Source organism: Salvelinus alpinus, chromosome 2, assembly GCF_045679555.1.
Source record: "Salvelinus alpinus chromosome 2, SLU_Salpinus.1, whole genome shotgun sequence".
Classification (NCBI taxonomy): Eukaryota; Metazoa; Chordata; class Actinopteri; order Salmoniformes; family Salmonidae; genus Salvelinus; species Salvelinus alpinus.
In genome coordinates, this window is record NC_092087.1 from 24,721,231 (window position 1) to 24,739,226 (window position 17,996).

General features: G+C 42.1%; 1 protein-coding gene across 2 annotated transcripts in view; it reads right to left on the reverse strand.

Moving 5' to 3' along the window:
* LOC139557373 (protein kinase C delta type-like) overlaps window positions 1-17,996 on the reverse strand; it is a 48,876-nt gene that overhangs the window by 13,012 nt on the left and 17,868 nt on the right. For both annotated transcript variants that reach the window (XM_071372107.1, XM_071372115.1), the window contains exons 2-3: window positions 2,485-2,617; window positions 1,724-1,993 (exon numbers count right to left, since the gene is read on the reverse strand). In XM_071372107.1, coding sequence (XP_071228208.1) covers window positions 1,724-1,993; window positions 2,485-2,593 — 379 coding nt within the window. In that variant the 5' untranslated portion in view covers window positions 2,594-2,617. The remainder of the gene's footprint in view (window positions 1-1,723; window positions 1,994-2,484; window positions 2,618-17,996) is intronic.

Here is a 17,996-nt window from a genome sequence, read left to right on the forward strand (position 1 = left end):
TGCATTAAGAACTAGTGTATCTATCATTTCCTATACAACATGTATTTTTTAGTAATGTTTATGAATAGTTATTTGGTCAGAATATGTGAGTGTCAGAAAAATATCCGGACGTTGTGGGAAAAAGATGCTACGTTAGCACAATGTATAACCACTGATTTCAGCTCTAAATATGCACATTTCCGAACAAAACATAAGTGTATGTATAACCTGATGTTATAGGACTGTCATCTGATGAAGCTTATCAAGGTTAGTCAAAAATTATATATCTTTTGCTGGTTTGTTACGATCGCTAACTTTTACTGCTGGTAAATGGCTTGTGTTTCTGGCTATTGTGGTAAGCTAATATAATGCTATATTGTGTTTTTGCTGTAAAACACTTAAGAAATCGGAAATATTGGCTGGAATCACAAGATGCCTGTCTTTCATTTGCTGTACACCATGTATTTTTCAGAAATGTTTTATGATGAGTATTTAGGTATTTGATGTTGGTGTCTGTAATTACTCTGGCTGCTTCGGTGCCATTTCTGACGGTAGCTGTGATGGTAGCTGCAATGTAAAACTGATTTATAGCTCAAATATGCACATTTTTCGAACAAAACATAGATTTATTTAATAACATGTTATAAGACTGTCATCTGATGAAGTTGTTTCTTGGTTAGTTTGGTTGGTTCTTGGTTAGTTAGGTTGGTTTTGTGCATGCTACCTGTGCTGTGAAAAATGTCTGTCCTTTTTTGTATTTGGTGGTGAGCTAACATAAATATACGTGGTGTTTTCGCTGTAAAACATTTTAAAAATCGGACATGTTGGCTGGATTCACAAGAAGTTTATCTTTCATATGCTGTATTGGACTTGTTAATGTGTGAAAGTTAAATATTTCTAAAAAATATATTTTGAATTTCGCGCCCTGCACTTGAAGTGGCTGTTGTCATATTGCGCCCGGCTTCGGGCTTGCAGCCCAAAGAAGTTACACAGACAGGAACCATGACAATTTTTGTCATTAGTGAATGGCCTGAGTAAACAATCTTATTTATTCACCATATTTGACACAAGCCAAGGGGACTCGGTCAAAGGTCATGGAAAGAAAACAAAGAGAGAGGCGTGAGAGAGGTAAACAAAGAAAATAAAACTGAAATGAGGACTGTGAGAAGACACAAAAGAGGGTGAGGGAGGAGGACACAGATGGGAAGATGGAGTAAAAGACAGGAGACTAATGAGAAAATGTGAGACTAACACATTTCCTCCTTGCCATCTCATTCCCTTGACTGGTGTGTATGTTTAGAGAGGAGATGCTCCCACCTGCCAACTCTGGACACATGCTGGTGACAGTCGGGGAGAGAGGGTTAATCAGACAAACAGGCCTAAAAATACCAGTCTGAGCTGCTTTTCAGGAAAGCTGCAGAGAGAGGGGGGTATGATGGATGCTGCTCCAGCCTACCCCCTCTCCTACCCTGGGCCGACCCACAGCAGGTACAGCCTGACTGGGACACTCTAACATACAGATTTCCCCTGGGTCTGGGTCCTATGCCAGCTCCTAGATACACACAATCCTCCTTCCAGGGCCTGTATGGCTGCTAGGCTGAGCGCCATGTGACAAGCTGGCCTGGCAGCCTGGAGGCCACTGTTTACTCTCTGTAGCCAGTGTGTTTGAGTGCTGGAGAGTACAGAGAGCGACAGAGATATACAGTAAATGCTAGATTGAGAGCCTGTTTGTTTGGCTTACTACCTGCTGTGTCTGTGTCCTCCACAAAGAACTGTACGACCATCTGAACCTTCCCAGAAGGCTGCAGGTCTACCCAGAATTCAGCACAGCCGTTGCCCTTCTTACAGCGCTCAGCCAGCACGGACACGCCCACCGTGGCCTCGGCCAATGGCTCCTCTGCGGTCTTCATCAGAACCACTTGGAGGACACGGCCCTCGTAGATGTGGGCATCGAAAGGGGACTTCCAGGCAGGGTACATAGTGGGTTTCCTCTGGACTAGGGTCTTCCCCCGCTCTGGAGAGAGAGAGACAGGTTACACCACCACCACTACTACAACAGCTTACACATGTGCATGACAAAGTGTGTTTGTCTACGTGTGAAAGGTTGGGAGAGAGAAGACCCCTGGTCATCCCTACTGACTCTGATCTGGTGGACTCATGCTTCGTTTGTAAGTGATGTCTGAGTGTTGGTGTGTGCCACTGGCTATCCGTAAATGTAAAAAAACAAGACAATGGTACCTTTTGGTTGGCTTAATATAAAGAATTTGAAATAATTTATACTTAAGTATAAGAAATAAAAGTATATTTTAGCAATAACATTTACTTTGATACTTGAGTATATTTAAAACCAAATACTTTGACTTTTACTCAAGTAGTACTTTAGTGGGTGGCTTTCACATTTACTTGAGTAATTTTCTATTAAGGTATCTTTACTTTTACTCAAGTATGACAATTGGGTACTTTTTCCCCACCACTGAGTAGTACCCCATGGGTAATGCTACTGACCAGTGCTGAGGGACTCCTTCATCTTAATTGCACAGAAGGGAGCGTCAGTCAGGGGTGGCAAGACGCCCAGATCAAACGCATTAAAGGTTATGCGTAAGAAGGGAGACATGGTGACCACTCATCCAGCAGCCTCCTGTAAAACATAGACAGACACAGTCAGGATTATAATTATGAAATACAGACATAAGTTCACACAGCACACTCTTACACAACACATATCCTAAAAACAAGAAGTAGACACAGCTGTGGGCAGCGATTGCCAAAGAGACAGGAAATACAGAGGAAGTGGAAGCTACCCACTGTCACGCGCCGTGCTAATGCTGAAATAAAGCCCTTCATCAAGACATCACAGAGGGAAGAGAGACTGTTGTGAAAGACTCAGAAGAAAATCCCTCTCCCGTTCCGCAAACTGTGTGAGAGAGTGAGAGCAATACAAGCCAGCGAGAAAAAAGGAGAGAATCAGACAGAAAAATCAATGGGATCAGATTCACATGACATATTAATTCCCTGAGAGGGAGTGTTCTAAATCTGGTGCGCTGGCATTTCCTTCCCCTCCGCTAATAGTGTCCGTCCACCCTGCTCCTTTACATGCGTTTGTTTTTCTGGCTGATATAGACAGACACGGCTCAGACCATTGAGATGCAGTCCTAGGGGTCCTTCCTTGGGTAATGAGGCCAACCAGATCCCTACTCCTGCAAGAGCCTTCCATATCTGACCCAAAAAGGTTGAGGTCGGTTTTGCTGATATAGTGATATAGAACACCTACCGGAGCAGAGACCAGGGGCATCATAGAGGAGAGGAAACAACACCGTGATGAGGTCTGTGAGCTCTCAGAACGGAGTGTTAGCACAGCTGACTGGATATGCAGCAGAGGACCATGGCCAGCACGCTTTTGTGACCTTGACGTTCTTACGAACCACAAAAGGCCTGACAATGTTGCTCATATGCCCCCAAAGCTACACTAACTACTAATTGTGCCCTGCGATAAAATCAGGGAGGGGACTGTGGATCTGTTTCCGACCATTAGTAGGTTAGTCACATGCGATATCTCAGATAGCACTGGCCCAATTTTAGAATTACAATAATTTGGGGGGTGCTTATTTTTGTCCTGTTACACACAAGTGTGTAACGGAAACTCGTTTTTTTGCATATCCTAACTCGCCCTGAGACAACCGCAGGGAGTGGGGTCACGGTCAGGGGTCACCATTGTACAGCGCCCCTGGAGCAATTTGCCTTGCCCAAGGGCACAGAAACAGATTATTTTCACTTTGTCAGCTCTAGTATTGAAACCAGCAACTTTTCAGCTACTGGCCCAACGCTCTAACCGAGGCTACCTGCTGGCCAGAATTTGACAAAACTTGGGTGAACGATGAGTCTTGCCATAGAGATCTGGCATTTACAACATTACAATGATTAGCCCAGGGCGGGAGCTATAGTAATCTCGATTGGCCCAACGGGGGGCGACATGCTTTGTTTTCATATGACAGGCTGCACACCTTCAAAGGATCCATAACTTTGGCTGAATAAATGTGAACTGGTAAGTCCAGTAAGACTGCTCGCTCAGCTTACTGCTCCCAACAATTTCAAAAGGTGACAGCCGTCCTCTTCAGTTACTTTTTAAAGAATTTCATGTAGTTTCTGGGATTATGACACCTCTTGTTCTTCCACTAGATTTTGTGGAATCCATGTCTTGCATAATGCAACAGGACCAATGGAGAGTGAGTGGTGAACTACCTTCTTATATCAGAAAGGCTAATTCAGAACGGAAAACTAGAGGAGCAGAGCTACAGATCGTATGAGTTAGCATGCCAAAGAGTGAGGCAGAATTAGCCTACATCATAATCCCCCAAGCAGTCATGAAATCCCACAGAATTCCTTCAAAAATTTCCACACAGTGGTTTTCTTATGAGCTTTGTGTCATAACTACCCTACTTTCCTCTTTTGAGTCTTTGTGAGCATAATCATGTGGATTAACAAACAGTATTTTCAGAGAAGTACTACTCCCTTGTAACCCAACTAAGGATACATCTCATGACTCAAGCCACTTGGCTGTCCTGTGGCTGTTCATTTCAAAGCTCTAGTGTTACAATAGTGTAGTACTCTGTGTACATGTGATATTAGCAAAGGATATGATATGATATGGTCTTATCCTTTAACTTCTCAGCAAGCAGTGTATGTATGCACTGCCAATGTACTGCCATAGTGGTACAGAGTGCCCTTGGGTGTAAAAAGTAAAAAATCTGAGGACACTGCTTTGTTTTCATGCTCATTTTAACATTATTTCATGTCATTACCTGGGTTAGCTAGGTAGTCTAGAACACCTTGTGGCTTTCAGCTCACGACGACTGGTAGATGTGACTGAAGTCAGAACTTCTGGTTTCATTAGGCTACATTAAAATAAACTGGTCCATGTTTGTAGACTGGTTTTCCTCCAATACCTTTCTATGTAGGGTTACTGTCTGAGCTGGTTTAGTTTTAAATCGATTTACATGTCCACACTGTCTGGCTTGGATCTGGTTTCTCTGTGTCTGAAGGAGAGTAGTTTGAGCAGCCTGAAGTCAAGAGGGGTAAAACAGTTTTGAGTGAAACTCTCCCAGTCTTCCTTCGCACGCACGCACACAGCTTCAGGAAGTAGACTTTGGAATCAACCTGGCAACCAGTCGAAAAGCAACTATAGACTCAATGCCAGCGGTCAAACAGCTCACAGTAGTACATTGCAAAACACTGTAAAATACCAGCATACACATAGCAATTAAATTTGCGCTCTATTGTAGACAGGCAGCCATATACACATACAGTGCTGTAAAAGAGAGCTGTTGTCTCCCCAGAGAGAGTGGAAAACATTTGCAAATGCATCTGGGGAGAGAGTGGGCAGAGAAAATAGGAGAAGAGAGGGGAAAGAGGGAGATGGAGGGGAACAGTGGAGAGGGGCAGCATACTATAGGCAGGCTAGTTGTCATTTGTAAAAATTAAACATGACCAACATGCAGACTATGGACCTCGAGTGGGGAGTCAGAGACATCCACTTGGACAGACCACTGATAGAATAGGTTTCTGTGTGTTGGAGTCCTCAGTTGTGCTATTTAGATTAGGCTCTCATGTAAATATTACGCTTGTGTGCTGGAATTAAAGGGCCAGAGAAAGCATAAATATACAACTGGGATGTCACATTTTAGGTCTGTGTTAATAATATAGTAGCTACATGTGTTATGTCTTTATGGATGACACACAGTAACATGCAGACACAAGGAATGCTGAAAGTACACCAATGAAGAAGGAGTAGTTACTGGAACAAGACAGGAAAAAATGAGGGCTGGGTGACATACATTTCCAGTCAAATGTCACCATATATATCACCAAGGAATATGCAAATGAAACAGTTGTGACCTTCAAGGAAGTAATACTTAGTGAAATGAATACTTAGGTGGGATTTTTACTGGAATGTCTAGTTATGGTCTAGTTATATGTAACTATATACAGTAAATCCCTATGTAGGGTATATTAACTCTTCAGAGGACATGGTTGAAGGAGGAACATTTCTTGGAACAAGACTAGTGTGAGATAAAGCACGATTAGTCATACAGTACATCAAATATTCTCCACCAAGTATATAGGACTCCAGAAGACAAGTGAAACTTCCAGTGAATAGAACTGACTGAAAGAAGCGATTAGTTCCCATGTGACCACTTCTTGGTCTCTTTCATAATCTCATTCTACTGCTCCTTTAGTTCATTCTAAAACCAAATTATATAAACAGCAGCATGAGCAGAGACATAGCCACGATTATGTCTGGCTTTGGCGGTATACCGTCTTTGCAGTATACTGGGGTATTTTGAAATACTCAAGAATTTGAATTTTTATTAGGATCCCCATTAGCCAACGTCGTAACGTTAGCTGATCTTCCCGGGGTCCAACCCCAATTACAGTTTTTGACAATTGCTTACACCTGATTTCTGAAACTATGGCTCCTTTTCTCTAGACTCTACCCACAAAACCCCAACACACACACACCCACCTCTTGTTAAACCAAACACTTAATTCAAAACTAATTTTAACTCTACTCAAAATTGTGCTTTTGCATCAAAACTACATTACAAACCTTCAAATGATTAGCTCTTATACACGCCAACTACACACGGATGTGACAAATGTAAACCACTACTATCATGTGTCTTTTGCATGTTCAGTATGCAGTGGAGTCCACGGCAGTTTGTCATAGCACTCACATGTACATGTGCACAAATATATACAGTATTTAAGCATATTCAGTATACATTTACACTATAAACAGAAATGCAAGGGGGGAAAAAATGTAATGTATTTCGTTCTCAAAACATTGTATTTTCATCCAGATTTCAGGATGAACAGTAACAGACAAAACAAATATAGTAGAAGATAAACAAATAGGATTGCTTCTATAAAGAAAAAAAACAATTAGGGTGCATCCTGTCTCCTATTTGGGTCTGGCCACAGCACCTCATCAATATCACAAGCGATGTTCTCTCTGGCTAAACAGCGGGGAAAGTAGCGTCTGGAGTGGCGTATCCAGCCCTGGCATGGCCAGTCCCCCCTCTTACTCTCACTCCTTTTCCTCTAAATCTCTCTCCAAAATTGGCCTCCATTGTTGTCCAAACCAAGAAAGCCAACCTGAAGCCTATTTATAGTGCTGAAGCTCTGATTTCTACGTGAAGAAATTAGCTAAAAGTGTTTTCACACGTGAGCACTGGGTGTAGGTAATCGTTAAATGAGTGTGGCATTTTGAATGGCAGTGTTTTCCAAATGAAACACAAGACCTATTAGTTTTGAATGATGTGTTTAATGTAGAGAACTGTGTTTAGTGTTCTGCACAAAGTGTGTTCTGCACAAAGTGTGTTTTACAAACTGAGTGTAAAGCAGATCATGTGCTTGCAGTGTTGCAGACTTGGTCTGGAGATTAGTTACATGAGTTAATGGTTTCACTGAGTGTGCCTCAAGTACCACCTTTAGTGTGTAAGCCATTGAAAAAAAAAAAAAACTGTAATAAGACATTACAATTACAAATGAAGACTTTACAAACATTTAACAAGTAGACAATACAAACAATTAAAATACCTGACAGGAAACACATTTAACATTCAGTTGATACTTTCTATTTGCTGCCCAGTCATATGGTCTTTCACATTAGATGTTCTCTTATTTTTTTCTTTAAGGTGGATTTACTTTTTTTCCTGAGAAATATGGATTGGTAAAGAGTTCGTCAGCTATGGCTCTATATAAAACTTTAGATTTAAGGCGATTTGTCCTTGCTTTGGGTTGTGTTATATGCCCTGAATTTCCCTGTCTGGTTTGATGGTTATGCGTGTTGCTAGTATGTACCAACTGGCCTGAAAATTCCTTCATTTCTGGGGGGAGGTGTGCTACACCAGGGGTTCCCAAACTTTTGGGGGCTGGCTCGGGGACCCTTTTTGTGATAATTAATTTCTAGTTTATAGCAGATTTACCATCTAAGATGTGCCAAATATGCATTTGGTTTGTTCATTTGCTAGCTACATGTAAGTAGCTAGCTTGCAAGAGCAAGCTTCTTGGTTACAGCAGAGACAAACGATCCCCTCCTGGTTCAGGATCCCTGCTGCCTAAATGTGTTTTGTGCATGCAGCAAGCTGTGAGTAGCCCTTTAAAATAGTAGTATAACTTTATGAGCTGGGTTGTCTGCCCTTGCAATTAGCATTTAGCTAGGGTCTGCTATGGGACTTCGCTAGTAATTTGTTAGCACTTTTTTTCTCTCACTATAGCAACAAAAACAGTTTGGAATTAAATGACACCCTTTGTGTGCACTTCCAGTAATACTGTATACTCCGGTATGGTACAGCAACGACATGAACATCTGGATACCACCAAACCCCTCTGGCTACATCTTCATAAAGATATCTTTAGATAAGGGATATACATGCGTAGAGAGGTAGGCATGCAGCAGAGAGACGTCATTAGAGAGGGAGGGAGTGGCCTTAGCACTAACCACAGGGCCCTGCCCAAACAGGGCAGGCAGGTTTAGGCCGAGAGCTTCGTTTTGGCTACATTATCACTATTATGAGTTGCCCTGCCCTTCTTTCTATGGTAAAGGGACAATGACAATGACAGTGTGTTTGCATCATGTCATCATGGAGAGGTTCACTGTAATTCAGCATCATTACAGACTCTTGGTTGCTACCTACATAGTATTCATTCCAAAGGTTAGTAAAGTAACCTTTGCCTGCTCACAATCAGTTAAAATCACATGATGCACACCAGATTATGTCATCAGTGTCTCTGGATGATGTCATCGGAAACATCTTTTGGATTACAAAACATATGTTGATGTTGGGTTGGTGGCTGGAGATGATGAATTTGATGTTGAAAAAGAGTGACATTTCCCTTTAAGAGTGGAGGAGATTGAGACAAAAGGAGGTCCATGAGAATACAGATGATCTTTAAAGGGTTGATAAGGTGAACAGCAGAGGGCATTTAACAATCGGTTCTGATGATAGGGACCAGAGGGCAGATAGACTGGAAACAGACAAGAGAAGATTTCCTCACCGATACCACAAAGTGCTTTGGCCATAAAGCCTTATATAATGTTACTGTATAGAATACTCTCACGAGAGGTATAGGCTGTTCAAAACCCCCGGAGCTTCTTTAAAAACACGCTAGACCAGAACCTACATTTCTGTTTTTATTACATGGATACAAGTGAAAAGTGAGGTGGGCGGAAAGACTATTTTAATTACTCCAACCAAATATTTACCCTTGTTTTTCGAATGTTATTACACATATTCTAATTGGATGCTATGGGAGATGGTTCTCGGGATGATGGGTTTGGACAGGTGTGACAGGTGTTCCTGGTTTTCTAGTCATGCCCTGTGGATGCCGTGCTGGGATTGGTCAGAGAGGAAAACCGGGAACCATCTCTGAAAATGACCCATTCCCACAACACATACAGCAAGCTGTTTTTGGACAAATGAGTGGAACCATACAGCTTTGACCATATGGTCTTTGTTACTGTAGACAGATAGAGATATAGAAAAGATGAGAATGACTACCAAACACCGTCCCTCTCACACATACTGTACATTGTCTGCCGCTGGGATGGCTCAGGGTCTGTGTCTGTCTGTCCATTAATCAAAGTTCCTTGGTGTGATCTCTCTGTTCAACAGGGGAGGCTCCCCAGAGGAAAGGGAGGACCATCCTCCTCAGTGAATTTCATAAAAACGTTAATTGTAAAACACTTAAAAACTTATCTTTTAGATAAAACTATACTAAATATAATCATGTCACCAAATAACTGGTTAACACACACTATTTTGCAAAGAATGTCCACAGTAGCCTCAACAACACTCTGTGGGGTAGCACCACGGTGTAGCCGGAGGCCAGCTAGCGTCAGTCCTCCTCTGGCTACATTGACTTCAATAAAATAAAAAAATCTAGGAGGCTCATGGTTCTCACCCCCTTACATAGACGTACACAGTAGTTATGTCAACTTAGAGCTCTATCAGAGCTCTTGCAGCATGAACTGACATGTTGTCCACCCAATCAAAGGATCAGAAAATTTATTTTCGTTTGGTAACATACAGCTGATGTGTTGTGCATTGAAGTCCACAAGCGAAGGGAAGAGAAGGAATACAACGTGGCTGTTATGAGAGTGAACTCTGTTTACGCGTGATCAGGGATGTATTCATTCCACTGATTCTGTTGAAAAATGTTTCTCAAACGGAACAAAACAGGGATACACATACCTGAATTTGTCCAATAGAAACTCTCGTTTGCAACTGTTGGACTAATGATTACACCCTAGATCATCTAGATGCAGGCAAGAGTGTGCAAGGCGGTATTGAATGTCACTGTCACCTCAAATTTGTCTCTTGACCTGTGTGCACCTGTTGTAAACTTTCATTCATAGGCTAGGTTGTAGCAACCTCATGATGTGTATAAGAAAAATTTGAGTATCATGTAGTAGCCTAAACCTATCACTGGTACATTGAACTGGGTGAATGGAATATAAATGAGAGTCATCCAATATACTGTAATAGAAATAAGGCCATGGTCATAAAAAATAAATGTTTTGTCCTCCCTCATCTTAAAACGGCACTGACCGCCACTGCTGTTCAACCAGAGAATATAGATCCGTCTGAATCGGTCTGGGTTCACAGTGAGTGTGTACAGTATGTGCACAGGTTCCATCAAAAACAAACGCACACTCAACACGGAAATATTACGTAAACCCGGCTGGTGCACAATATTGAGAATCAATCTTACACAAACCATTTTCCAGGCAGTGGGATTCCTCTAGCACGATAAATGTGTGAACCCAAGCCAAGCTCAGTTCAGTCCAAACAGCATTTTGTCACCGAGTGTAAAAGGCTCTGTGCTTTTGAACAAGTTCGCCTTTCCTAAACCTAGAGGGCCAGAGTGACTGTAACTTGAGATGTGAAAGACAGAAGAGAGCGAGAAAAACGTATCCAGCCAGAGAACAAGGAGGGCCTATAAAGCAGGGCCAGGCTCAGCCCTAGCAATTAGAGCTAAGCAAACAACCTCCACAGGACAATAATGAACCTGAATAAGCATCAGTTTCTCTAAAGATTGATCAGATCAGGCCCGAACTGTGCGATGTAGTGGGTTGTAGTTTCCAAAAGGCCAATATTCTACATAATTACTATGTTTTCTGTGGTAAACTAACTTCAATGACCATAATCCACCTACTTGGTGTATGGGCACGGAGACAGAGAAGAGTGCACAATCAAGAGGGATAGACAGCAGTTGCTTTGCGAGGTACACTACATCACCAAAAGTAGGTGGACACCTGCTTGTCGAACATCTCATTCCAAAATCATGGGCATTAATATGTAGTTGGTCCACCCCTTTGCTGCTATAACAGCCGCCACTCTTCTGGGACGGCTTTCCACTAAATGTTGGAACATTGCTGAATGGACTCAAGTCCCCGCAGCAACAAGAGCATTAGTGAGGTCGGGAACGGATGTTGGGCGATTAGGCCTGGCTCGCAGTCGGCGTTCCAATTCATCACAAAGGTGTTCGATGGAGTTGAAGTCAGGGCTCTGTGCAGGCCAGTCAAGTTCTTCCACGTTGATCTTGATAAATAGATTTTTTTTTAAACGTCTTTTTCGAAGAAATATATATATATTTTTTTAAAGGTATAATTTTAGTGAATGATATCATAAATAGGACTGGTGGAGTTGTCACACATGCAGCTAACACAGACATATGGGAATGTCTGCTCTACCCAAAATTACAACCAACTAATTGCCGCATTACCACAAAAATGAAAAAGGCAAGTAGAAGGGGAAAAAAAGTAAGGAACTTGTATGTCGGCCCTGTATTAAAGAACATAAATGGTTAAAGTGTGATAAATAAAAACGTATACCAATTTCATTTAAGGACCAAAAAACTGACAGCTGTGCCATATAAATTGCAAAATAGTTGGGAAGAGATCTGCGATGTACCCATTTCCATGGCACATGGTTTATGAATTGACACGCAAAACAACGCCGGATTCAAAACTAAACATTTTTCAATTTATATTACTATACAAAATTCTTGCAACCAATAGAATGTTATATATATGGGGGATACAATCTTCCCAGCTCTGCAGATTTTGCTGTGAAGAGGCAGAGTTATTAGATCATTTATTTTGGTATTGTCCATATGTAGCTCGTTTTTGGTCACAGGTCCAGGAATAGCTGAAGAATTGCAACATTTGCAGAGAACTAACACTGCAGATAGCAATACTGGGCGATTTGAAAAGCCATAGTCAAATCAATCAATAATATTATTATTATTTTGGCAAAAACTTTTATTTTTAATTTACAATCTGTAGAATCTATGAGAATAGAAAGGTTCAGTACTTAAGCATCACAATATATGGCAAAGAGAAATCCAAAATGGATGGTGTTGAGAGTTAGATGGGAGGGGTAGAATGGAGCTGAAGGATGGGACTAATAACAAGATAACCAATGTAAAACATACAGGGTCTATAAAATGTATATAGGTTCAGAAATTTTGTGAAATAGCGCAGGTACAAATAGAAATCAAACTGGATGGACATCAGAAATAGAGGAAGGACTAAAAACAAACAAAATATAACTATTGTAAAATAGATTGTGTCTGTAAAATGTGTATAAGATGTATAAACTGAAGGTAGAAGCCTAAGTGTTATTGTTTATAAGTTTACTCCAATTGGGTGAAGGGTGGTAGGGTTTGCGGGGAATAATAAAGGTATATTCTAAAAAAAAGTATGTGTATATATATCCCCAAAAAGATATGGGGGATTGGAAATGATGCAGACAATTACATTGATGGACGCAACAATCTGTCCACAATATTAAGCTGATCCACACCTTACAAAAAAAAAAGAAAAAAAAAAAGGTTCTTCCACACCGATCTCAACAAACCATTTCTGTATGGAGCTCGCTTTGTGCACGGGGGAATTGTCATGCTGAAACAGGAAAGGGCCTTTTGCCACAAAGTTGGAAACACAGAATTGTCTAGAATGTCATTTTATGCTGTAGTGTTAAGATTTCCCTTCACTGGAACTAAAAGGCCTAGCCCAAACCATGAAAAACAGCCCCAGACCATTATTCCTCCTTCGCCAAACTTTAGTTGGCACTATGCATTGGGGCAGGTAGCGTTCTCCTGGCATCCGCCAAAACCAGATTTGTCTGTTGGACTGCCAGAGGCTAAACATGATTCTTCACTCCAAAGAAAGCGTTTCCACTGAGTCCAATGGCAGCGAGGATTACACCACTCCAGCTGACGCTTGGCATTGCGCATGGTGATCTTAGGCTTGTGTGCGGCTGCTTGGCCATGGAAACCCATTTCATGAAGCTTGTGCGGACGTTGCTTCCAGAGGCAGATTGGAACTCGGTAGTGAGTGTTGCAACCGAGTAGACAATTTTTACGCGCTATGTGCTTCAGCAGTCCCGTTCTGTGAGCTTATGTGGCCTACCACTTTGTGGCTGAGCCGTTGTTGCTCCTAGATGTTTTCACTTCACAATAACAGCATTTACAGTTTACACGGGTAGTACTAGCAGCGCAGACATTTGACGAACTGACTTGTTGGAAAGGTGGCATCCTATGACGGTGCCACATTGAACATCACTGAGCTCTTCAGTAAGGCCATTCTACTGTCAATGTTTGTCTATGGAGAGATCATGGCTGTGTGCTCGATTTTATACACCTGTCAGCAACGGGTGTGGCTGAAATAGCCGAATCCATTAATTTGAAGGGGTGTCCACATACTTTTGTATACATAGTGCATCTCTACCTGAAAATACTTGATCTAAGTGATTGATAGTTGGTATTCAGCAGTCATCAGTGGTGTAGTGGAGGGTATACGCAGGTATATTCTGATTCCTACTTATTTTTCAGTGCGCATAAAATGAACTAACCTTTTAATCCCCAGGATGCATATCAAAGTAGTGTAGCGGAGGTCTACAAGATGGCGCCGACAGACATGGTCACACTGTTTCTAACTCCTAGCCAACTTTTCAGTATAACATGTTTTTCTGTGTTATTTCTTACATTATTTGCTCAGAACGTTTCCTACATTATTACCAAACAGCCGAAAATAACTTTTGGATATTAGATTGAGGGTCAATCACCAGCATTTCCACCAGAAACGTGACTTTCCTGAACTGGATCCTTTATTTGATTGGATCCTTTATTTAATTAAAACTCCGAGGCAGATCCATTAATCCCGGGGTCTGCTCCAAGACGCCGTCGCCGGAGAAGAGGAATAAGGAGCGGGCTCCTAGTCAGACTCAGGAGGTGTGCATACCATCCACCCACAGGAGGTTGCAGAAGGGAAGACAGCTCATAATAATGGTTGGAACGGAGCAAATAGAATGGCAAACAAATGGAAACATGCATTTGATGCATTTCATACCATTCTACAAATTCCGCTCAGCCACCGCTTCAGAGTATATTACTAGTCAACTTTCAATCCCTGAACAATAAAGTAGACGAGCTCAGGGCGAGGATCTCCTTCCAGAGAGACATCAGGGACTAACATACTCTGTTTTACGGAGTCATGGCTCTCTCCAGATATACTTTCCCTGTCCATTCAGGCAGAGGGGTTCTCATTCAATATGCGGAAAGGAAGAAAGAACTCTGCAGGGGGAAAAAAGGGGGCTGTATGTTTCATGATTAACTACTCATGATGTGATTGTGGTAAGGAACAGGGACTCAAGTACTTTTACAAGATTTCACTGCACCCGCAATAACATCTGCTAAATATGTGATATTATTTGATTTGTTCTCCCGATCTGGAATACCTCACCATCAAATGCCGACCGCATTACCTCCCAAGATAAAAAAAATTCTGTCATCATCACGGCAGTGTTTATCCCCCCACACCCCCCGGGACCATGGCTACACCCTTTTCTGGGACGGCTACAAGGCCCTCCCCCGCCCTACCTGCGGCAAATCAGATCACGCCACCATTTTGCTCCTCTCCTCCAATAGGCAGAAACTTAAACAGCAAGTATCTGTGGTAAGAACTGTTCAACGTTGGTCTGGCCAATCGAAACAGTGCATTCAGAAAGTATTCAGACGCCTTGACTTTTTCCACGTTAAGCCTTATTCTAAATGTTTTGGTACCCTTCCCCAGATCTGTGCCTAGACACAATCCTGTCTCGGAGCTCTACGGACAATTCCTTCGACCTCATGACTTGGTTTTTGCTGTGACATGCCCTGTCAACTGTGGGACCTTATATAGACCGGTGTGTGACTTTCCAAATCATGTACAATCAATTCAAATGTACCACAGGTGGACTCCAATCAAGTTGCAGAAACATCAAGGATGATCAATGGAAACAGGATGCACCTGAGCTCAATTTTGAGTCTCATAGCAAAAGGGTCTAAATTCTTATGTAAATAAGGTATGTTTTTTTTATTTTATAAATTTGCTAAAATTATAAAAAACTGTTTTTGCTTTGTCATTATGGGGTATTGTGTGTTGATTGATGAGGAAACAAATTAATTTAAATCAATTTTAGAATAAGGCTGTAACGTAACAAAATGTGGAAAAAGGGAAGGGGTCTGAATACTTTCCGAATGCACTGTAGATGCTTCAATATTGTTTTGATCACACAGACTGGGAAATGTTCCGGGTTTCCTCAGAATAGTATTCATGTATACACTGACTCGGTGACGGAGTTCATCTGGAAGTGCATAGAGGATGTTGTTCCCATTGTGACAATTAGAACTTATTCAAACCAAAAACTGTGGATAGATGGCAGCATTGACCAAAAACTGAAAGCACGAACCATCTCCAGTGGAGGCTCCTCAGAGGAGGAAGTGGAGGACCATCCTCCTCAGTGAATTTCTTAAAATAGAAAATGGTAAAACATTGAAAAACTAGACTAAATATATTCACGTCACCAAATAATTGATTAACCTCTTTAAAAAAACACACCGTTTTGCAATGAAGGTCTACAGTAGCCTCAACAGTACTCTGTAGGGATAGCACCATGGTGTAGCTGGAGGACAGCTAGCTTCGTCCTCCTCTTGGTGCACTGACTTCAATACAAAACCTAGGAGCCTTCTGGTTCTCACCCCTTTCCATAGAGTTACACAGTAATTATTTTCAACTTCCGGAGGACGTCCTCCAACCCATCAGTGCTCTTTCAGCATGAACTGACATGTTGTACACCCAATCAACTGATCAGAGAATGAATCTAGTACTGAAAGCATAAGCTACAGCTAGCTAGCTAGAACTGCAGTGCATAAAATGTGATGAATAGTTGACTCAAACAGAGCGAAAGACAGTTTTCAACAAATTAGTTTCTTCAAAAATGAAGAAGCAGCAAGAGGGAGAGAATATATTATATTACCGTTTATATTTTTAGTTTTTCCATCACAACTTTTTTCCCTCATTCAACTTTTTCACTCCGGACGCTTTATCTGGACATGGTTCGTTCGTCAGCACTTTCAACAGCCGAAGCTAAGTAGTAACATTAACATGATGTCTTCTAATTGCAGTCGCTGTACTCATAATATACAGGAGAACGATCGCCTTATGGCGAGGATAGCTGTGCTGCAAGCCCAGCTTCAGACGCAATCGTTAGGCAAGGGTAATTTCAGTGTAGGAAAGGATGAAACAGCGTCTGTGCCACCAGTAAGTACAGATAGTAACGTTAGTATAAATCCCAGTCCCCGCAGCCGGACAACTTTCTCATTCAGCCGACAGAAACTTTCAACCGGTTTTCCCCATTAAGTAGCGAGTCGGAGTCTGAGGCCGAGTCTTCTCTTGTCTCTACTCCTCCCGTTACGGGGTCTGAGACGCCGAAAGCTCCCACCATTAGCTCTGACAAATTGAAAACCCTAGTCATTGGCGACTCCATTACCCGCAGTATTAGACTTAAAACGAATCACCCAGCAATCATACACTGTTTACCAGGGGGCAGGGCTACCGACGTTAAGGCTAATCTGAAGATGGTGCTGGCTAAAGCTAAAACTGGCGAGTATAGAGATATTGTTATCCAAGTCGGCACCAACGATGTTAGGATGAAACAGTCAGAGGTCACCAAGCGCAACATAGCTTCAGCGTGTAAATCAGCTAGAAAGATGTGTCGGCATCGAGTAATTGTCTCTGGCCCCCTCCCAGTTAGGGGGAGTGACAAGCTCTACAGCAGAGTCTCACAACTCAATCGCTGGTTGAAAACTGTTTTCTGCCCCTCCCAAAAGATAGAATTTGTAGATAATTGGCCCTCTTTCTGGGACTCACCCACAAACAGGACCAAGCCTGACCTGCTGAGGAGTGACGGACTCCATCCTAGCTGGAGGGGTGCTCTCATATCTACCAACATAGACAGGGCTCTAACTCCTCTAGCTCCACAATGAAATAGGGTGCAGGCCAGGCAGCAGGCTGTTAGCCAACCTGCCAGCTTAGTGGAGTCTGCCACTAGCATAGTCAGTGTAGTCAGCTCAGCCATCCCCATTGAGACTGTGTCTGTGCCTCGACCTAGGTTGGGCAAAACTAAACATGGCGGTGTTCGCCTTAGCAATCTCATTAGGATAAAGACCTCCTCCATTCCTGCCATTATTGAAAGAGATCGTGATACCTCACATCTCAAAATAGGGTTACTTAATGTTAGATCCCTCACTTCAAAGGCAGTTATAGTCAATGAACTAATCACTGATCATAATCTTGATGTGATTGGCCTGACTGAAACATGGCTTAAGCCTGATGAATTTACTGTGTTAAATGAGGCCTCACCTCCTGGTTACACTAGTGACCATATCCCCCGTGCATCCCGCAAAGGCGGAGGTGTTGCTAACATTTACGATAGGAAATTTCAATTTACAAAAAAAAAAAGACGTTTTCGTCTTTTGAGCTTCTAGTCATGAAATCATGAAATCACTTTTTATAGCTACTGTCTACAGGCCTCCTGGGCCATATACAGCGTTCCTCTCTGAGTTCCCTGAATTCCTATCGGACCTTGTAGTCATAGCAGATCATATTCTAATTTTTGGTGATTTTAATA